This window comes from Sebastes umbrosus, chromosome 1 (assembly GCF_015220745.1).
Source record: "Sebastes umbrosus isolate fSebUmb1 chromosome 1, fSebUmb1.pri, whole genome shotgun sequence".
In the NCBI taxonomy this organism is placed as follows: domain Eukaryota; kingdom Metazoa; phylum Chordata; class Actinopteri; order Perciformes; family Sebastidae; genus Sebastes; species Sebastes umbrosus.
This window is the reverse complement of record NC_051269.1, coordinates 2,775,268-2,791,978: the sequence shown is the minus strand read 5'-3', so window position 1 is coordinate 2,791,978 and position 16,711 is coordinate 2,775,268. Positions and strand designations below refer to the sequence as shown.

Here is a 16,711-nt window from a genome sequence, read left to right as displayed (position 1 = left end):
TTGTTAACCGGCGATTGCATCGTTTGAACATGGAGAAACCGGTCTGGGGAAAGTTGTGGTTCCAGTCAAAGGATGCATGTCATGACTGTGTTCAGATCCAATTGTGCAGATTGGAGGGACACTGGTCTGGTCCTTTGTTCCTGTAGAGCTTGCAGCTTGGTGCTAACTTGCTTTTTTCCTTGCTTTGGTTTTGTCCTAGATGGATTTCACAGATAGGTGTGAATAGGTCATGGGTCAGTAGCCATGGTTACTGAGTCCATGTTTGGAGTTATGGACTCAAGGACCCTGGGAAACGCAGTTCACTGTCTTTGCCACCATTTTGAATGGTGAGTCCCAACAGCATCATTGGCTAAACCAGGCTTTGTGGTTTTGAGATATACCCAACGGTAAACTTCATCGCATAAGCAATGATGTGATCTTTCAACATTGGAAACCCTCTCCCAGGTGACCCAGCCCACCTTGATCAGACACCATAGATAACTCCCTCAGATCCATCACCATCTGGATCGTTCAGCAGCCTCTGATGTGATGCTGATGGCTCGTTGATGACCAGCCAAGTTTCTACATCCAACATCCACAGTTACACAGCAGGTTTTCTGTCCCTGCCTCTGACACAGCTCTGACATCTCCTGACATTAGGTCCTTTTTCTCTTGTGGGAGCCAGTAGGACGCCCAGTCTACCTCCTGCCACAGTTGCCCTTTCATTCTGCTGTAATCTCAGAACACCTTTAGTTAGCTGCAGATTTAAGTCCTTAAATATTCTTAAACTTGATGTTTTTTTCCACAGTGTTCGTCAGGTGAGCTCAGAGGGCCTCGGTGGTCAGTCTGCCCAGCAGCATCAAACAGACCTGGACTCCATATTTATGGTGTGTACATGTACAAACAAACATTTCACTATTAACTACATCAACCACAGATTAAATGCTAAACTACCATTCAGGTGCCAACATTCTCCATGCTGCTCTGTTCAGACCAGCAGGCCTTCAGACTGACAGATGAATCACATGTTGTGATCTTTAAATTAAATGTTTAGTTTATCTTTCTGTTCCAGCTGCTGGAGGACAACATCGTCACTTTTGTGAAGAACGAGCTGAAGAAGATACAGAAGGTTCTGAGTCCAGATTTCCCAGAATGCTTAGAGAGTCAGAGGGAGGATGAGGAGATGGTGGACGGTGAGGATGAGGAGCAGAGGAGGAGCAGCACAGAGGCTTTTCTGAAGATCACACTGAACTTTCTGAAGAGAATGAAGTGGGAGGAGCTGGCTGACAGTCTGCATAGCAGTAAGAGGATTTTAACAGATTTAACATGATGGAAAGAGGAAATGGAGACAACATTGGAATAGTTTACTTTTAAAACTCTGCTGTTTATATGCCCCACACATCTGCATCAGATCAGAGGCTGTTTGTCCTCCACTGATGAGCTGAATAAAACTGATGGAGGAGGAAAAACTAAATGTTTAGATTCTCTGATCTTCTGTAAGATCCACTCACTGATTTAATTTCTTGTTTGTTTATTCAGGAACTGTTGCTGCAGTGTGTCGACGTCATCTCAAGTCTAATCTGAAGAAGAAGTTCCAGTGTGTGTTTGAGGGGATCGCTAGAGCAGGAAACCCAACCCTTCTGAATCAGATCTACACAGAGCTCTACATCACAGAGGGAGGGACTGCAGAGGTCAATGATGAACCCGAGGTCAGACACATTGAAACAGCATCCAGGAAACCACACAGACCAGAAACAACAATCAGACAAGAAGACATCTTTAAAGCCTCACCTGGAAGAGATGAACCAATCAGAACAGTGATGACAAAGGGAGTGGCTGGCATCGGGAAAACAGTCTTAACACAGAAGTTCACTCTGGACTGGGCTGAAGACAAAGCCAACCAGGACATACAGTTCATATTTCCATTCACGTTTAGAGAGCTGAATGTGCTGAAAGAGAAGAAATACAGCTTGGTGGAACTTGTTCATGACTTCTTAACTGAAACCAAAGAAGCAGGAATTTGCAAGTTGGAAGAGTTCCAGGTTATGTTCATCTTTGACGGTCTGGATGAGTGTCGACTTCCTCTGGACTTCCACAACAACAAGATCCTGACTGATGTTACAGAGTCCACCTCAGTGGATGTGCTGCTGACAAACCTCATCAGGGGGAAACTGCTTCCCTCTGCTTGTCTCTGGATAACCACACGACCTGCAGCAGCCAATCAGATCCCTCCGGAGTGTGTTGACATGGTGACAGAGGTCAGAGGGTTCACCGACCCACAGAAGGAGGAGTACTTCAGGAAGAGATCGAAAGATGAGGAACAGACCAGAAAGATCATCTACCACATCATGACATCACGAAGCCTCCACATCATGTGCCACATCCCGGTCTTCTGCTGGATCACTGCTACAGTTCTGGAGGAGGTGTTGAAGACCAGAGAGGGAGGAGAGCTGCCCAAGACCCTGACTGAGATGTACATCCACTTCCTGGTGGTTCAATCCAAAGTGAAGAACATCAAGTATGATGGAGGAGATGACACAGATCCACACTGGAGTCCAGAGAGCAGGAAGATGATTGAGTCCCTGGGAAAACTGGCTTTTGATCAGCTGCAGAAAGGCCACCTGATCTTCTATGAATCCGACCTGACAGAGTGTGGCATCGATATCAGATCAGCCTCAGTGTACTCAGGAGTGTTCACAGAGATCTTTAAAGAGGAGAGAGGACTGTACCAGGACAAGGTGTTCTGCTTCGTCCATCTGAGTGTTCAGGAGTTTCTGGCTGCTCTTCATGTCCTGACATTCATCAACTCTGGTGTCAATCCGATGGCAGAAGGACACAAAACCTCCCAGTTGTCTAAAGTCTTCAGAGACAAACCTGAGCCAACACATCTCTACCAGAGTGCTGTGGACAAGACCCTAGAGAGTCCAAACGGACACCTGGACTTGTTCCTCCGCTTCCTCCTGGGTCTTTCCCTAGAGACCAATCAGACTCTCCTACGAGGTTTGCTGAGACAGACAGGAAGAAGCTCACAAACCAATCAGAAAACAGTTGAGTACATCAAGAAGAAGATCAGTGAGAATTCCTCTGCAGAAAGAAGCATCAATATGTTCCACTGTCTGAATGAACTGAATGATCGTTCTCTGGTGGAGGAGATCCAACAGTCCCTGAGATCAGGAAGACTATCTACAGGTAAACTGTCTCCTGCTCAGTGGTCAGCTCTGGTCTTCATCTTACTGTCATCAGGAGAAGATCTGGACGTGTTTTACCTGAAGAAATACTCTGCTTCAGAGGAGGGTCTTCTGAGGCTGCTGCCAGTGGTCAAAGTCTCCAACAAAGCTCTGTACGTGGACACAGCTATCCACATTAAATGTTGTCTTTCTTTATTCAGAAACAACAACAACCATTGTTTTTAATTGTTTCTTAAGTATTGCTGATTCTTCTTCAGGCTGAGTGGCTGTAACCTCTCAGGGAGAAGCTGTGAAGCTCTGTCCTCAGTTCTCAGCTCCCAGTCCTCCAGTCTGAGAGACCTGGACCTGAGTAACAACAAGCTACGGGATTCAGGAGTGAAGCTGCTGTCTACTGGACTGAAGAGTTCCCACTGCACACTGAAAACTCTCAGGTCAGGATTCAACTTTTTGTAAAAATGTACCCAACAGGCTGTTATTCACTTTTTATATTTGATATGTGAATTGACTGACTAAAAATCTTCTTCAGGCTGAGTGGCTGTAACCTCTCAGTGAGGAGCTGTGAAGCGCTGTCCTCATTTCTCAGCTCCCAGTCCTCTAGTCTGAGAGGCCTGGACCTGAGTAACAACAAGCTGCGAAATTCAGGAGTGACGCTGTTGTCTGCTGGACTGAAGAGTCCCCACTGTACACTGGAAACTCTCAGGTTGGTGTTCAGCTATCTGAAAATGATGACTCTTTGAGCTGTTTTTTACTTTTTATTGAATATTTTTAGGTTGAGTGGCTGTAACCTCTCAGAGAGAAGCTGTGAAGCTCTGTCTTCAGTTCTCAGCTCCCAGTCCTCTAGTCTGAGAGACCTGGACCTGAATTACAACAACCTGCAGGACTCAGGAGTGATGTTGCTGTCTGCTGGACTGAAGAGTCCCCACTGTACACTGGAAACTCTCAGGTTGGTGTTCAACTTTTTGAAAAATAATGACCCTCTGGGGTCTTACTTTCTTCATATTTATTATTGGATGGACTTTTTATTGAGAGGCTGTACATTGTCAGAGAGAAGCTGTGAAGCCCTGTCCTTAGTTCTCCGCTCCCAGTCCTCTAGTCTGAGAGACCTGGACATGAGTAACAGTGTAAGTTAAACATCAATATCGTACTGAAGGTGTTTGCTGACTCAGGAGCTCGTCACCAGTATAGTGTGATGGTTCATGAGTAGGGCACTGGTGTTCATCGCTGTCTTGGCCCATCAATCTGGCCTTGACGCCCTTCTGAAAATTATATGCCCTGCGGCCACAGTGGCCTTGGTGCCCCATCCTCAGTGCCCCAGCTGATTTCACCGTTTTCTCCTCGTCCTCTTTCCTGTCAATTCGGTTTCTTTTGTTGAGATTCTGAATTCTTATTGGGCCACATCAAGTGAAACGCTTTAATAATCTCAATGTGACTTCCTAGTTAAATAAAAGTTATATATATATATAGTCCATTTAAACGTAGTCCAACTTGTGTGGTTTATAGAAAATAAAACCCCAACACAAACGAAACAAGTCATCGGTGAGAGTTGGATTGTAGATCAATTAATAAATGAAGAGGTTTTCTTCAGGCTCATTACAGTCCAGTACAATGGCTCCATTACTGCTGATGTCACACCAATCAGCATATTTATTTCACCCTCCATTTTACCCTTAATCTCATATCTTAGGATATGAGTGAAGTTGATTGTGACTGTGTTTCCTCCTGCAGGACGGACCATGGTGGACAGCAGTGGTTCAGACCTGGTCTGAGGAAGTGTGAGTGTGTTTTAAGTTTGATTTATTTATTTTATGCCAAAAGGCTAATTTTCAACTGTTGTCCGTCAGCCTGATGTTAAATCAGTCTTTAAAACCCAACAACATGTAAAATTAGTTTAGAGGAGTAAGGCATCATCAAATCCACCTTATTCCTATTACCCATGATGCCTTGCGTGAATTATGGGCGCAACTTCCGGCATGTCATTTTACTGAACCGGAACCGCTGTTTTCCATGGTAAAGTTACATTAATCGTCTCTCCTAGAGTGATTGTATTAAAACAATAGTAAAACATGTGTGAACACCACCTACTACAGCTCAAACAGGATAATGTGATCAAAGCTCTGCCTTCTACTATGGAGGGATGGAGGACGACCTGAAGAAGTGGCCTTAGATAACCTACACTAGCATATTTAGCTACTTTATTGACTCCGTTGCTACAGACAGTGAAGCGATGAACAATCTGTAAAGCTCTGAGGCAGATCAGTACTTCCACAGTAACAAGGTTTAGTTTTTTACACACAGATAACCATACATAAACTATCTTTAGTCTAATGCTGCCCTGCTCTCCGTGCCATGAACTGCCTTACATTTTAAACTGTACAGAAAGTAGTTAAAGTAACTGGCTGTCATTAAACCAACGCTACAATGCTGAGTCCTCCCTACACATGCCATCATACCTGATGTTCTCCTGGCACTGCTGTCAGTCCTTTTAAGGACCCGGTGTCTCTTTTCCGCTGCTCTTTATAGCCCAACCACAAAGTAGGATACAAGTTTTCCTCCGTTGCCTTTTAGTCCACTAAATGTGATGAGCTCACATAACGAGGGTTAATGGTGGTCTCTTCTAGTTCAGGTTTCTCAGCCACATTCTTCTGGATTCCTCGTCTGTAAGTTGGCGATGGAAACGGTACTGTTGGTCACAACAACAATCTCTTTTTGTTTTAGGGTGCATTTTAAACACACTTTTGTTGAAGCCACAGATTTAGCTTTGTCTGGTTGTTAGTACAGCTGCCAGCAGCTCAACAGGTACCAGAGCTCCACAAGGACATTTTAGAAAATGCTAATTTAACGTTAGTTAATATCTGTGAAAAAAAAATAAAGCAGGATGTCTTCAAAAGAAGCGTCGTTGGCGGTTAGCCACTATGGTTAGCCACTATCGTTAGCCACTATGGTTAGCCACTATCGTTAGCCTATGGGACTAACTAGTTCACTGCTACTTCCACTACCTCACCAGAAGTTACGCCCATAATCATTTCTTCAGTAACGCCCCCGAGAATAAGGAGGATAAAATACAGACAATTAATGCAAAACTATGTCAAGCAGACATCAGCACAGTCAGTTGAAGCATGACAACAAAGAATCACATCATATTACAGAAGTAAAACCCAGCCGAGGGTAGAGGACTGAAAATATTTACTCAAGTCAAAGTACAATTACTCCCATAAAAAATACTAAAATATGACCATTTCACACACCTACTCAAGTAAAAGGATGAAAGCAATTGGTCAATAAAGTACTCAAAGTATGGAAAGGTACTTTCAGGTAATTTAGAATAAATCTAAAATGATTTAGTCTGAATTTTGTTTGTGCAACAACTTCTTTAGAGGAGCGGAGTGTTGGATTTAGTGACATCTAGTGGTGAGGTTGCAGATTGCAACAAACTGAATAACTGAATGTGTAAAACCCAGAAGACTCTCTAGAGCCAGAGTTTGGTTTGTCCATTCTGGGCTACTGTAGAAACATGGAGGAGCAACATGGAGGACTCCGTGAAGAGGACCCGCTCCCTATGTAGATATGAAGGACTCATTCTAAGCTAACAGAAGGACAACACCGCAGGTGGATATACACTAATGAAAGCATACTTATTAACATTATATTTCATTTTGGATAATAGATCACCTGAATGTTACACAATGTTCCTTTAACAGTGGAGCCAACAGAAAGCTGACTTTGTTTCTTCTTCTTCTTTTGAAGTTCACTGACATTAGAGAACAGCTGTGTTGCCTTCAAGTGATGCTACATGGTCTTGCATTTATAAAGCTCCTTTCTAGTCTTCTGACGATTAAAAGCTCTTTACACTACATGTCAGTGTTCACCCATTCACACACTGATGTCAGAGGCTGCCATGCAAGGAGCCAACCTGCCCATCAGGATCTGATCTAAATACTCAGACAGGAGACATCTGGGGTTCATTTGCTCAAGGACACTTTGACATATGACCGGAGGAGCCGGGGATCCAACCACCGACCTTCTGATTAGTGGACGACCTGCTCTACCTCTGAGCCACAGCCCCCCCAACACAACACAACATCACGTCACATCATTACTGTCACAAAGATGTTGAAAAGTAGAATAAAGTGAGTTGAGGTGGATTTCCCCTCCAGTTCCTCCCTGAATGGAGACCTGGGACCAGATGTTCAACACACAAATACTATAAAAGCTCTATTTTTCACACATGAACTGGTATTTCTATAAACAGAAAATGTGCACATCACACTGACTTCAGACCAGCGTACACATGGTCTATACAGCCGGCTGCAGGTGATACACAGTTTGTTTTAATCTGGTCCCGGGTCAGTGAAAACACCTTGAAGCCAGATGGTGGACCTTCATCCCTCTGATATTCAGGAACTCAGTTCAGCTTTTTGGAGCATTTTGGACGATCTAATCCAGAGGAGAGTGGAGAAACTTTCTGCAGCAGACGACAGTTTGAGATTTGATGTTCAAAGGTGTGAACGTTGTGCTGAATGTGAGCTCTTTGGTGGAGCTAATCAGCGTTTTAGAAAGCAGATGGTTCAGAGCTGCTTTGTGCTGCAGTGGAAGATGATGAGACAGTTTTATTAGTGAGACTTTATTCAGGTCTGGATCATCAGGTGTTGTCCTCGGGTCCACACCAGGACCAACAGCAGAACACCGTCCACATGTTGACTCTCATGTTGAGGAGCTGTTCATGCTGTTAGAACTGGATTGTTGAGTTTCTAGTTAAAGGTTGTTAAACGTCATTCACAGTTGAATATCAGATGTCAGTTTTCTTTCAGTAACTGTCAGTAGAGTTGTTAATAAATCACCAGATGTTGACCTGCAGCTGTATTTTGTCTTCTTCTCTCCATCAGATGTTTGTCAACTGGAACTGGACACAAACACAGTACACAGGTACCTCCAACTGTCTGACAACAACAGGAAGGTGTCACGTGTGAAGGAGTATCAGTCATATCCTGATCATCCAGACAGATTTATCTCCTATCCTCAGTTTCTGTGTAGAAGTGGTCTGACTGGTCGCTGCTACTGGGAGGTCGAGTGGAGAGGAGTGGTTGATATATCAGTGAGTTACAGAGGAATCAGCCGGAGAGGAGACCGAGATGACTGTTTGTTTGGAAGGAATGATCAGTCCTGGAGTCTGAGCTGCTCTGATGATGGTTACTTTGTCTATCACAATAACAGAAGAACAACCAACTCCTCTTCCTCCTCCTCTTCTTCCTCCTCCTCCTTCTCCTCTGATAGAGTAGCAGTGTATGTGGACTGTCCTGCTGGCACTCTGTCCTTCTTCAGAGTCTCCTCTGACACCCTGATCCACCTCCACACCTTCAGCACCACATTCACTGAACCTCTTTATCCTGGGTTTGGGGTCTGGTGTTATGGTTCCTCAGTGTCTCTGTGTCCTCTGCAGGTCTGAGTCTCTCCTGTGGACTGAAGTCAAAGTTCAGTGTGTTCACCGTGATGGTGAACACACTCAAACACAAATCATTCATCTGTCATCTGTTGATTATCAACATTCATCATGAACTCTTTTATATCTTGAATCATCCTGTAATGTAATGAATGGAATACAGTCATATATTCAATATGTCATGTTTCTAATGTTTCTAAATGCTTTTAATGAAATCTGCAGTTTTCTTTAGTTAATTTGATCACTTTATCATTTCTCTCTTTACTGAGACATTGGACATCATCAGCTTTTAGCCTCATGTGTTCTGTATCAGGGAACTAATGAATGAACATGTTGTGGACTCTGGAGAGAGAGGAAGTCCAGCCCCCATCCAGGACTCTGGTTCCAGATCTGCTGCTATATGTAGAGGTCCGACTTTTTATTGTAGAGTTGATCTCAGCGTTACGGCATAAAAACCAAACACTGAATATAAGAAGAGGACGTATTCACCGTGACGTCACCCGTTGGTTTGTGGACTGCAGTTTTGAAGCATCGAGTTCGGTATATTGTCCGTCGCCATCTTGATACTGTTACACTCAACATGCTTTTAAAAAGGAAACACTCCCAGTTCGAGCTATTGTTATTACAAAATAAAACAAGTAAATGCTAGCTTGTTAGGCAGCTTTCTTACCTTCTGACTTATTTAGAGATGATCTGCAAAGAGGAGTGGACCAAAATCCCTCCTGAGATGTACACAAACCTGGTGACCAACTACAAGAAACGTCTGACCTCTGTGCTTGCCAACAACGTTTCTCCACCAAGTACTGAGTCATGTTTTGCTAGGGGATCAAATACTTATTTCCCACAATCAAATGAAAATTAATTTATATCTTTTATATGATGTGATTTTATTGATTATTTTTTTATATTCTGTCTCTCACTGTTAAAATAAACCTACCATTAAAATTATAGACCGGTCTTTTCTTTGTCAGTGGGCAAACTTACAAAATCGGCAAGGGATCAAATACTTATTTCCTCCACTGTATATATATACAGATGTAGGCAAAGTTGTTGGTAACGTTCCGTTAAAGAGAGAAAAACCCACAATGGTCACTGAAATAACTTGAAACTGACAAAAGTAATAATAAATAAAAATTCACTGAAAATTAACTAATGAAAATCAGATATTGTTTTTGAATTATGGTTCAGCAGAATCATTTAAAAAAACAAACTAATGAAACTGGCCAGGACAAAAATGATGGTACCCCTAGAAAAGATGTAAAATAATGTGACCATAGGGACATATTAAACTAAGGTGTGTCCTGTAATTAGCATCACAGGTATCTTCAAACTTGTAATCAGTCAGTCTGCCTATTTAAAGGGTGAAAAGTAGTCACTGTGCTGTTTGGCATCATGGTGTGTACCACACTGAACATGGACCACAGAAATCTAAGGAGAGAGTTGTCTCAGGAGATCAGAAAGAACATTATAGACCTTCATGTTAAAGGTAAAGGCTATAAGACCATCTCCAAGCAGCTTGATGTTCCTGTGACTACAGCTGCACATATTATTCAGAAGTTTAAGGTCCACAGGACTGTAGCCTACCTCCCTGGACGTGGCCGCAAGGGGAAAATTAATGACATATTGAAGAGACGGATAATACGAATGGTAACCAAAGAGCCCAGAACAACTTCCAAAGAGATTAGAGGTGAACTCCAAGGTCAAGGTACATCAGTGTCAGATCGCACCATCCGTCACTGTTTGAGCCAAAGTGGACTTAATGGAAGACGACCCAGGAGGACACCAAATCATAAAAAAGCGAGACTGGAATTTTCCAAAATGCATATTGACAAGCCACAAAGCTTCTGGGAGAATGAGACAAAACTGGAGCTTTTTGGCAAGTCACATCAGCTCTATGTTCACAGACGCAAAAATGAAGCATCCAAAGAAAAGAACACTGTACCTAATGTGAAACATGGAGGAGGCTCGGTTATGTTATGGGGCTGCTTTGTTGCATCTGGCACAGGGTGTCTTGAATCTGTGCAGGGTGCAATGAAATCTCAAGACTATCAAGGCATTCTGGAGCGAAATGTGCTGCCCAGTGTCAGAAAGCTTGGTCTCAGTTGCAGGTCATGGGTCCTCAAACAGGATAATGACCCAAAACACAGCTAAAAACACCCAAGAATGGCTAAGAACAAAACATTGGACTGTTCTGAAGTGGCCTTCTATGAGCCCTGATCTAAATCCTATTGAACATCTGTGGAAGGAGCTGAAACATGCAGTCTGGAGAAGGCACCCTTCAAACCTGAGACAGCTGGAGCAGTTTGCTCACGAGGAGTGGGCCAACATACCTGTGGACAGGTGCAGAAGTCTCATTGAGAGTTACAGAAATCACTTGATTGCAGTGATTGCCTCAAAAGGTTGTGCAACAAAATATTAAGTTAATGTTACCATCATTTTTGTCTAGGCCAGTTTCATTAGTTTGTTTTTTTAAATGATTCTGCTGAACCATAATTCAAAAACAATATCTGATTTTCATTAGTTAATTTTCAGTGAATTTTTCTTTATTATTACTTTTGTCAGTTTCAAGTTATTTCAGTGACCATTGTGGGTTTTTCTCTCTTTAACGGAACGTTACCAACAACTTTGCCTACGTCTGTATATATACTGTATATAATATATCAATGGGCTAATCCTACCTAGACCCAGGTTTTACGTCTGTCAATCACTTTGTGGTCATTTGATTATGATATCCACTTTATTTATATAGCACCTTTCAAAACAATGTTACAGTGTCCTTTGTCACATGACATTACGTCCATAGCCTATGTTACAAGCGTACTTATTTTATCCCTAACCATGATGATTTTTCTAACCCTAACTAAGTGGTTCTGTTTCCTAAACCTAACAGCCACCGCTTCACAGGGTTAACCATGTTACATCATTAACTGCGACCGTTTCACGATGTGAAAAACTGCATCAAGATACTACCCAAAAGGCTGCCCCGAGTGTTGGCGGCCCAAGCGGCAAAATATGACAAGTAGGGATGAGTTCACGTGTTTAGAACAAAACAAACTTTATGTCCTGCCCAGATTGTTCAGGATTCATACAAGCAACTTTCCAGACACAGAACAGCTTCATTAATACGTAAACTACATCCTCTGCAATCTTCAATCAACCTGAAAATGCTATTATTTTATAATAGTCAAGTCAAGTGAATTTTATTTGTATAGCCCAAAATCACAAATCACAAATTTGCCTCGGGGGGGGGGGGGGGGGGGGCTTTACAGTCTGTACAGGACACGACACCCTCTGTCCTTTACAGTACCACCCTCTCATCTGATAAGGAAGAGCAACAGAGGAGGGATCCCCCTTCCAGGATGGACAGACGTGCAATAGATGTCGTGTGTACAGAGTAACAACATCATGAAAATACAACATAAACAATCCATATGACAAAAAATTATATGTATAATGTGAACATGTGACCTGTTCCATCATTTTGAGTCACTTTGACTCAGAAACATATTTTGTGTCTCAGCTTTATGGCAATACCAAAATTATCTTTCTACACCAAACATTGTATAAGATATGCTCTTACAAAGTTTGACTGTCATCAAACGTTACTTTTGAGCAAAAGGACATTAAAGATATTGATTCATATTCAGCCATTTTTCACATGGATTAAAACACATTTATTGAGACTCAAGTGTAAATGAACACAATATGTTTTGGTCAAAAGTGACACCCAACATTTTATAATGTAGCCTACACATACCTTCATGCATACATGTGCACGTAGCCACGTGATATAAAATATAACAAAAATATACAGTACACATGATATAATAGTATATATGTGTATTTCAATATAATAATAATAATTTAATTATAATTATATGAAGAATATTTAATGAAAAATATTAAATATGGAGCCACGTGCACACAGGTACATGCACAGACGTACAAGTCCGTATCCAAACAATAAAAAAACATACTAGAAAATGGATAGAATATGAACAAATATTATGTACATATTATGTATGTACAATATTATATAATATAATATAAATATAAATATAATAGAAAGACTATGAAATGTGGTGCCTGCGCTCATTCTGCTGGCTTCTCTTGGAGCAAACTGTATCCTTTTAAAGGGTCATATGGGAGCTGATCTTCTCAAGGAGATCCAGATGTTTCTCATCTACAAAATGACATAAAGTGAAAAGCATAACGTGAAAAATCAAGTCATCTCAAGGATTTTAGGCTGGCTAAATCATGTTGAATCATTGTTGGATGAAGCCTGATCATCATGTTGAATCATTGTTGGATGAGGCCTGATCATTTCCATATTAATAAAGCCCTATATTCAGAAACATAGCCTATTCACCATGTGATATCAGATGAATTAACAACATGTAATTTTACTATATTTTAAACTATTTCTTTTGCTATTTAAAAAGATTTCCTCACCTTTGTGTCTCTCACAGCAACCCTGTCTGTCCCTGTCCCTGTCTCCTAGAAATGACGTTTGTATATTGTATTGGAACCAGTGTATTGTGTTTCTTATGTATGTCCTTTAGCACCACCTAGTGGTGTCTGTAAATAGCTGCACTGGGCAGGACATGATAGCACCATCTAGTGGTGACTGTAAATAGCTGCACTGGGCAGGGCATGATAGCACCATCTAGTGGTGACTGTGGGTGGCTGTACTGAGGAGGAAGTGAGCTCATTGTAAACAAACAGAATAACAGGAAGTGGTGTTCAGGAAGCTCCTTTTTGCCCAGGGAATCGGCTGCAGGAAATACGATTTAAGAGACATGAGACGTTGTTTCCTCTGAAGCGTCACGTGAAGCGACGTCCGTTTCTGATGTTAGCAGCTGATCACAGCTGGATCAGCTGTCAGTCAGCTTTAACAGCTGTTTATGTCTGAACTGTACAAATACTAATAAAGACAAGTGCAAGCTGCAGTCTGTATTTCTACTGTGGACTGAGTCCTGCTTAGAGGACCAGGAACCATCTCTACTGGCACAATATCTTTATATTATTTATTCATTATTAGCGTCTGTAGTTTTTGATATTGTGATTGTGAATTCATTATTTAATAACCCAGAATCTTATTTATCAGTCCGGTCGGCAGCAGCGTCCAATCAGTAACTGATATCCAGTAATGGGGCGTGTCGGTCGGTAAAAGACTTCCGTGAAGGATACTCTCTTGTATCCTCGCTCATCGCTATTCGAAGATTATCAGCCAGGATTTAGAGTGCACCATAGCACAGAGACAGCACTAGTGAAAATTACAAATGACCTTCTAATGGCATCGGACAAAGGACTTGTCTCTGTACTTGTCTTGCTAGATCTCAGTGCTGCTTTCAACACCATTGACCATGACATCCTATTACAAAGACTGGGACATTTAATTGGCATTAAAGGAACTGCACTAAGTTGGTTTAAGTCCTATTTATCAGATCGATCTCAGTTTGTACATGTCAACGATGAGTCCTCCATGCACGCCAAAGTTAGTCACGGAGTTCCACATGGTTCTGTACTTGGACCAATTCTATTTACCTTATATATGCTTCCCTTAGGCAATGTTATTAGAAAACACTCCATAAACTTTCATTGTTATGCAGATGATACCCAATTATATCTATCGATCAAGCCAGACGAAACAAACCAGTTAACTAAACTTCAAGCATGCCTTAAGGACATAAAAACCTGGATGACCTGCAATTTCCTGATGTTTAACTCAGACAAAACTGAAGTTATTGTACTAGGCCCTGAGCGCCTCCGAAACAAATTATCTAATGATATAGTTACTTTAGATGGCATTGCCCTGGCCTCCAGCACCACCGTAAGGAATCTGGGAGTTGTCTTCAATCAGGATATGTCCTTTAACTCTCACATAAAACAAACCTCACGGACTGCCTTCTTTCATCTACGTAACATTGCAAAGATCAGACACATCCTGTGTCAAAATGATGCAGAAAAATTAGTCCATGCATTTGTTACCTCTAGACTCGATTACTGCAATTCCTTATTATCAGGCTGCTCCAATAAGTCTCTTAAGACTCTCCAGTTGATCCAGAATGCTGCAGCACGTGTACTGACTAGAACTAGAAAAAGACTTCCTATGACACACTGCCATAGGAACTTCCTATGACACACTGAGCTCCCCTCTCCTTCTGTATATACTCATGTCCCATGTCCATGTTGTTATTAACTTCATTCCTTCCCGGGAGTCCTTGTGCCTCCTTGTCTCGCAGCTAACCGTGGAGCGGGGTCACACCTGGAGCGAGGTCATACCTGGAGCGGGATCACACCGGGAGCGAGGTTATACCTGGAGCAGGGGTACACTAGGAGCGGGGTTTCACCTGGATCTTGGTGGTCTCCGGTATTGTGGCTGCATCTGCTGCCGCGTCCGGTGCCTGCTTGACACCAACTGCTACCATCATTAATTTACTACGTCTGTACGAGGGACTACCAATGCTAACGAGGGATTTCCAACACTTAGTGACAATGTGGCAGCCTGGAGAATAACACTTCTCAGTCACTGCCAAAGACATCAAGAGCTCCCAGCAAGCATGCTGATGCTGCGGTAACCAACGCACAGCCATCGATCACAGGGACGTCCCACACCAACATTCATGGACGTACTGAGGAGAGATGCTGGACAGTGCTGGCGAGCTAGCCATATGTATGGTGGACTGAGACAGCTGGAAGCTCCACTTGAAAGCCCGTCTGGGGACGACCCAATGATATCAATTCCGATAGTTGTATTACCACTCTTTCCATCCACCACTATTGGTTTTGTGTTATCAGTCCTACTTGTATTAGCTATTACAGCTGCTAGGCTACTATTGTGGCTGCTTCTCTCTCTCTCTCTCTCTCTCTCTCTCTCCCTCTCTCTATCTCCCTCTCTCTCTCTCTCTCTCTCTCTCTTTCTCTCTCTCTCTCTATCTATCTATCTATCTATCCCCCCAGCCGATCTCGGCAGATGGCCGCCCGCCCTGCGCCCGGTTCTGCTCCAGGTTTCTTCCCAGTAATCGGGGAGTTTTTCCTGGCCACAGTGCGCTTGGTGGATCCTGTTGGGTCTCTAAACTATGGTGTATGGTCATTGACCTGCTCTATATATAAAGCGTCTTGAGATAACTTCTGTTGTGATTTGACGCTATACAAAAATAAATTGATTTGATTTGATTTGATCGTTCCTCCGGCAAGCCTCCTCGATTCTCGATCCTCGATGCACAAATGAGAGCTTTGGGACGGTCTCCAAGATGGCGCACCAGAACAACTTCCGGTTCAAGCGAGGATCGAGGAGCGAAGAAATGAAAATTAAGAGCTTTGGGATGCAGCCATAGTGTGAGCATCTCAGTATATAATCCTCTTAATCCTGTGCCATAAAGTCCACAAAACCGGCTTCATCCGTAAGTTATCTACTATTAACAGTTATGTGAACACGTTTATGTCAGCATTTCTTAGGTTTGAGTACAGTATTTTTGATGATGGTTAGTTTGTTGTCAACTACATAGAGATGTATTAGTGTTTAGTGTTTAAAGCATTGGTGCTTGTGTAAATGGTATTTACTGCTTCCATCTTTATGACATACATTAACATACTTGTATGCACCTGTTGGTTATGCTATCTTTTCTCTACTGATGTACTAGAACGTGCTCTTTTTCAGTTTTTCAAAATTACACATTTTCCTCCATTAAATCCTGCCAAACACAACAACCCCTCTGTTCCTTGGAGAATGCAATGCTGGAGAATATAATGTTGAGCTGGCTGCATCACTGAAAAACACGTTGCCTGCAACAACGTTTAGTGAGGACAGCATATATATTGTTTCATAAGACCTGGTGTGGTGATGAGGTAACAGCTGCCTGGATTATGTTCAGATACAGTACTTCTTTGAGTGAATTAAACACTACACAATATTTCCTCTTTAATATAAATCATTTCTAGGAGACAGACACCTGAGAGACAGACACACACAGGCACCTGAGACAGAAAGACACCTATAGACTACACACACTGACACACACATTATTAGCTGCTATTAATGCTTCTTACAGCTCGGACACACCAGGAACGTCAGGAGCACGTGGCAGCTGCATTCCCTTTTGTT

At 42.3% G+C, this 16,711-nt stretch overlaps 1 protein-coding gene across 1 annotated transcript; it reads left to right on the top strand.

Moving 5' to 3' along the window:
• Window positions 1-243: 243 nt before the first annotated feature.
• LOC119481393 (protein NLRC3-like) lies at window positions 244-8,671 on the top strand. The gene is made up of 8 exons (XM_037758295.1): window positions 244-326; window positions 788-866; window positions 1,052-1,280; window positions 1,519-3,319; window positions 3,425-3,598; window positions 3,937-4,110; window positions 4,893-4,939; window positions 8,051-8,671. The coding sequence occupies exons 1-8, from the start codon at window positions 244-246 to the stop codon at window positions 8,608-8,610; spliced, it is 3,147 nt and encodes a 1,048-aa protein (XP_037614223.1). The 3' UTR covers window positions 8,611-8,671.
• The last annotated feature ends 8,040 nt before the right edge of the window (window positions 8,672-16,711 follow it).

What these genes read in the sequence shown, in the direction of transcription:
- LOC119481393 (XM_037758295.1), top strand. Translation starts at nt 244, where the DNA reads ATGGTTACTGAGTCCATGTTTGGAGTTATGGACTCAAGGACCCTGGGA. An exon ending in GGCTGACAGTCTGCATAGCA is followed by an intron (nt 1,281 to 1,518) that starts GTAAGAGGATTT and finishes TTGTTTATTCAG; the next exon opens with GAACTGTTGCTGCAGTGTGT. An exon ending in CAGACCTGGTCTGAGGAAGT is followed by an intron (nt 4,940 to 8,050) that starts GTGAGTGTGTTT and finishes TCTCTCCATCAG; the next exon opens with ATGTTTGTCAACTGGAACTG.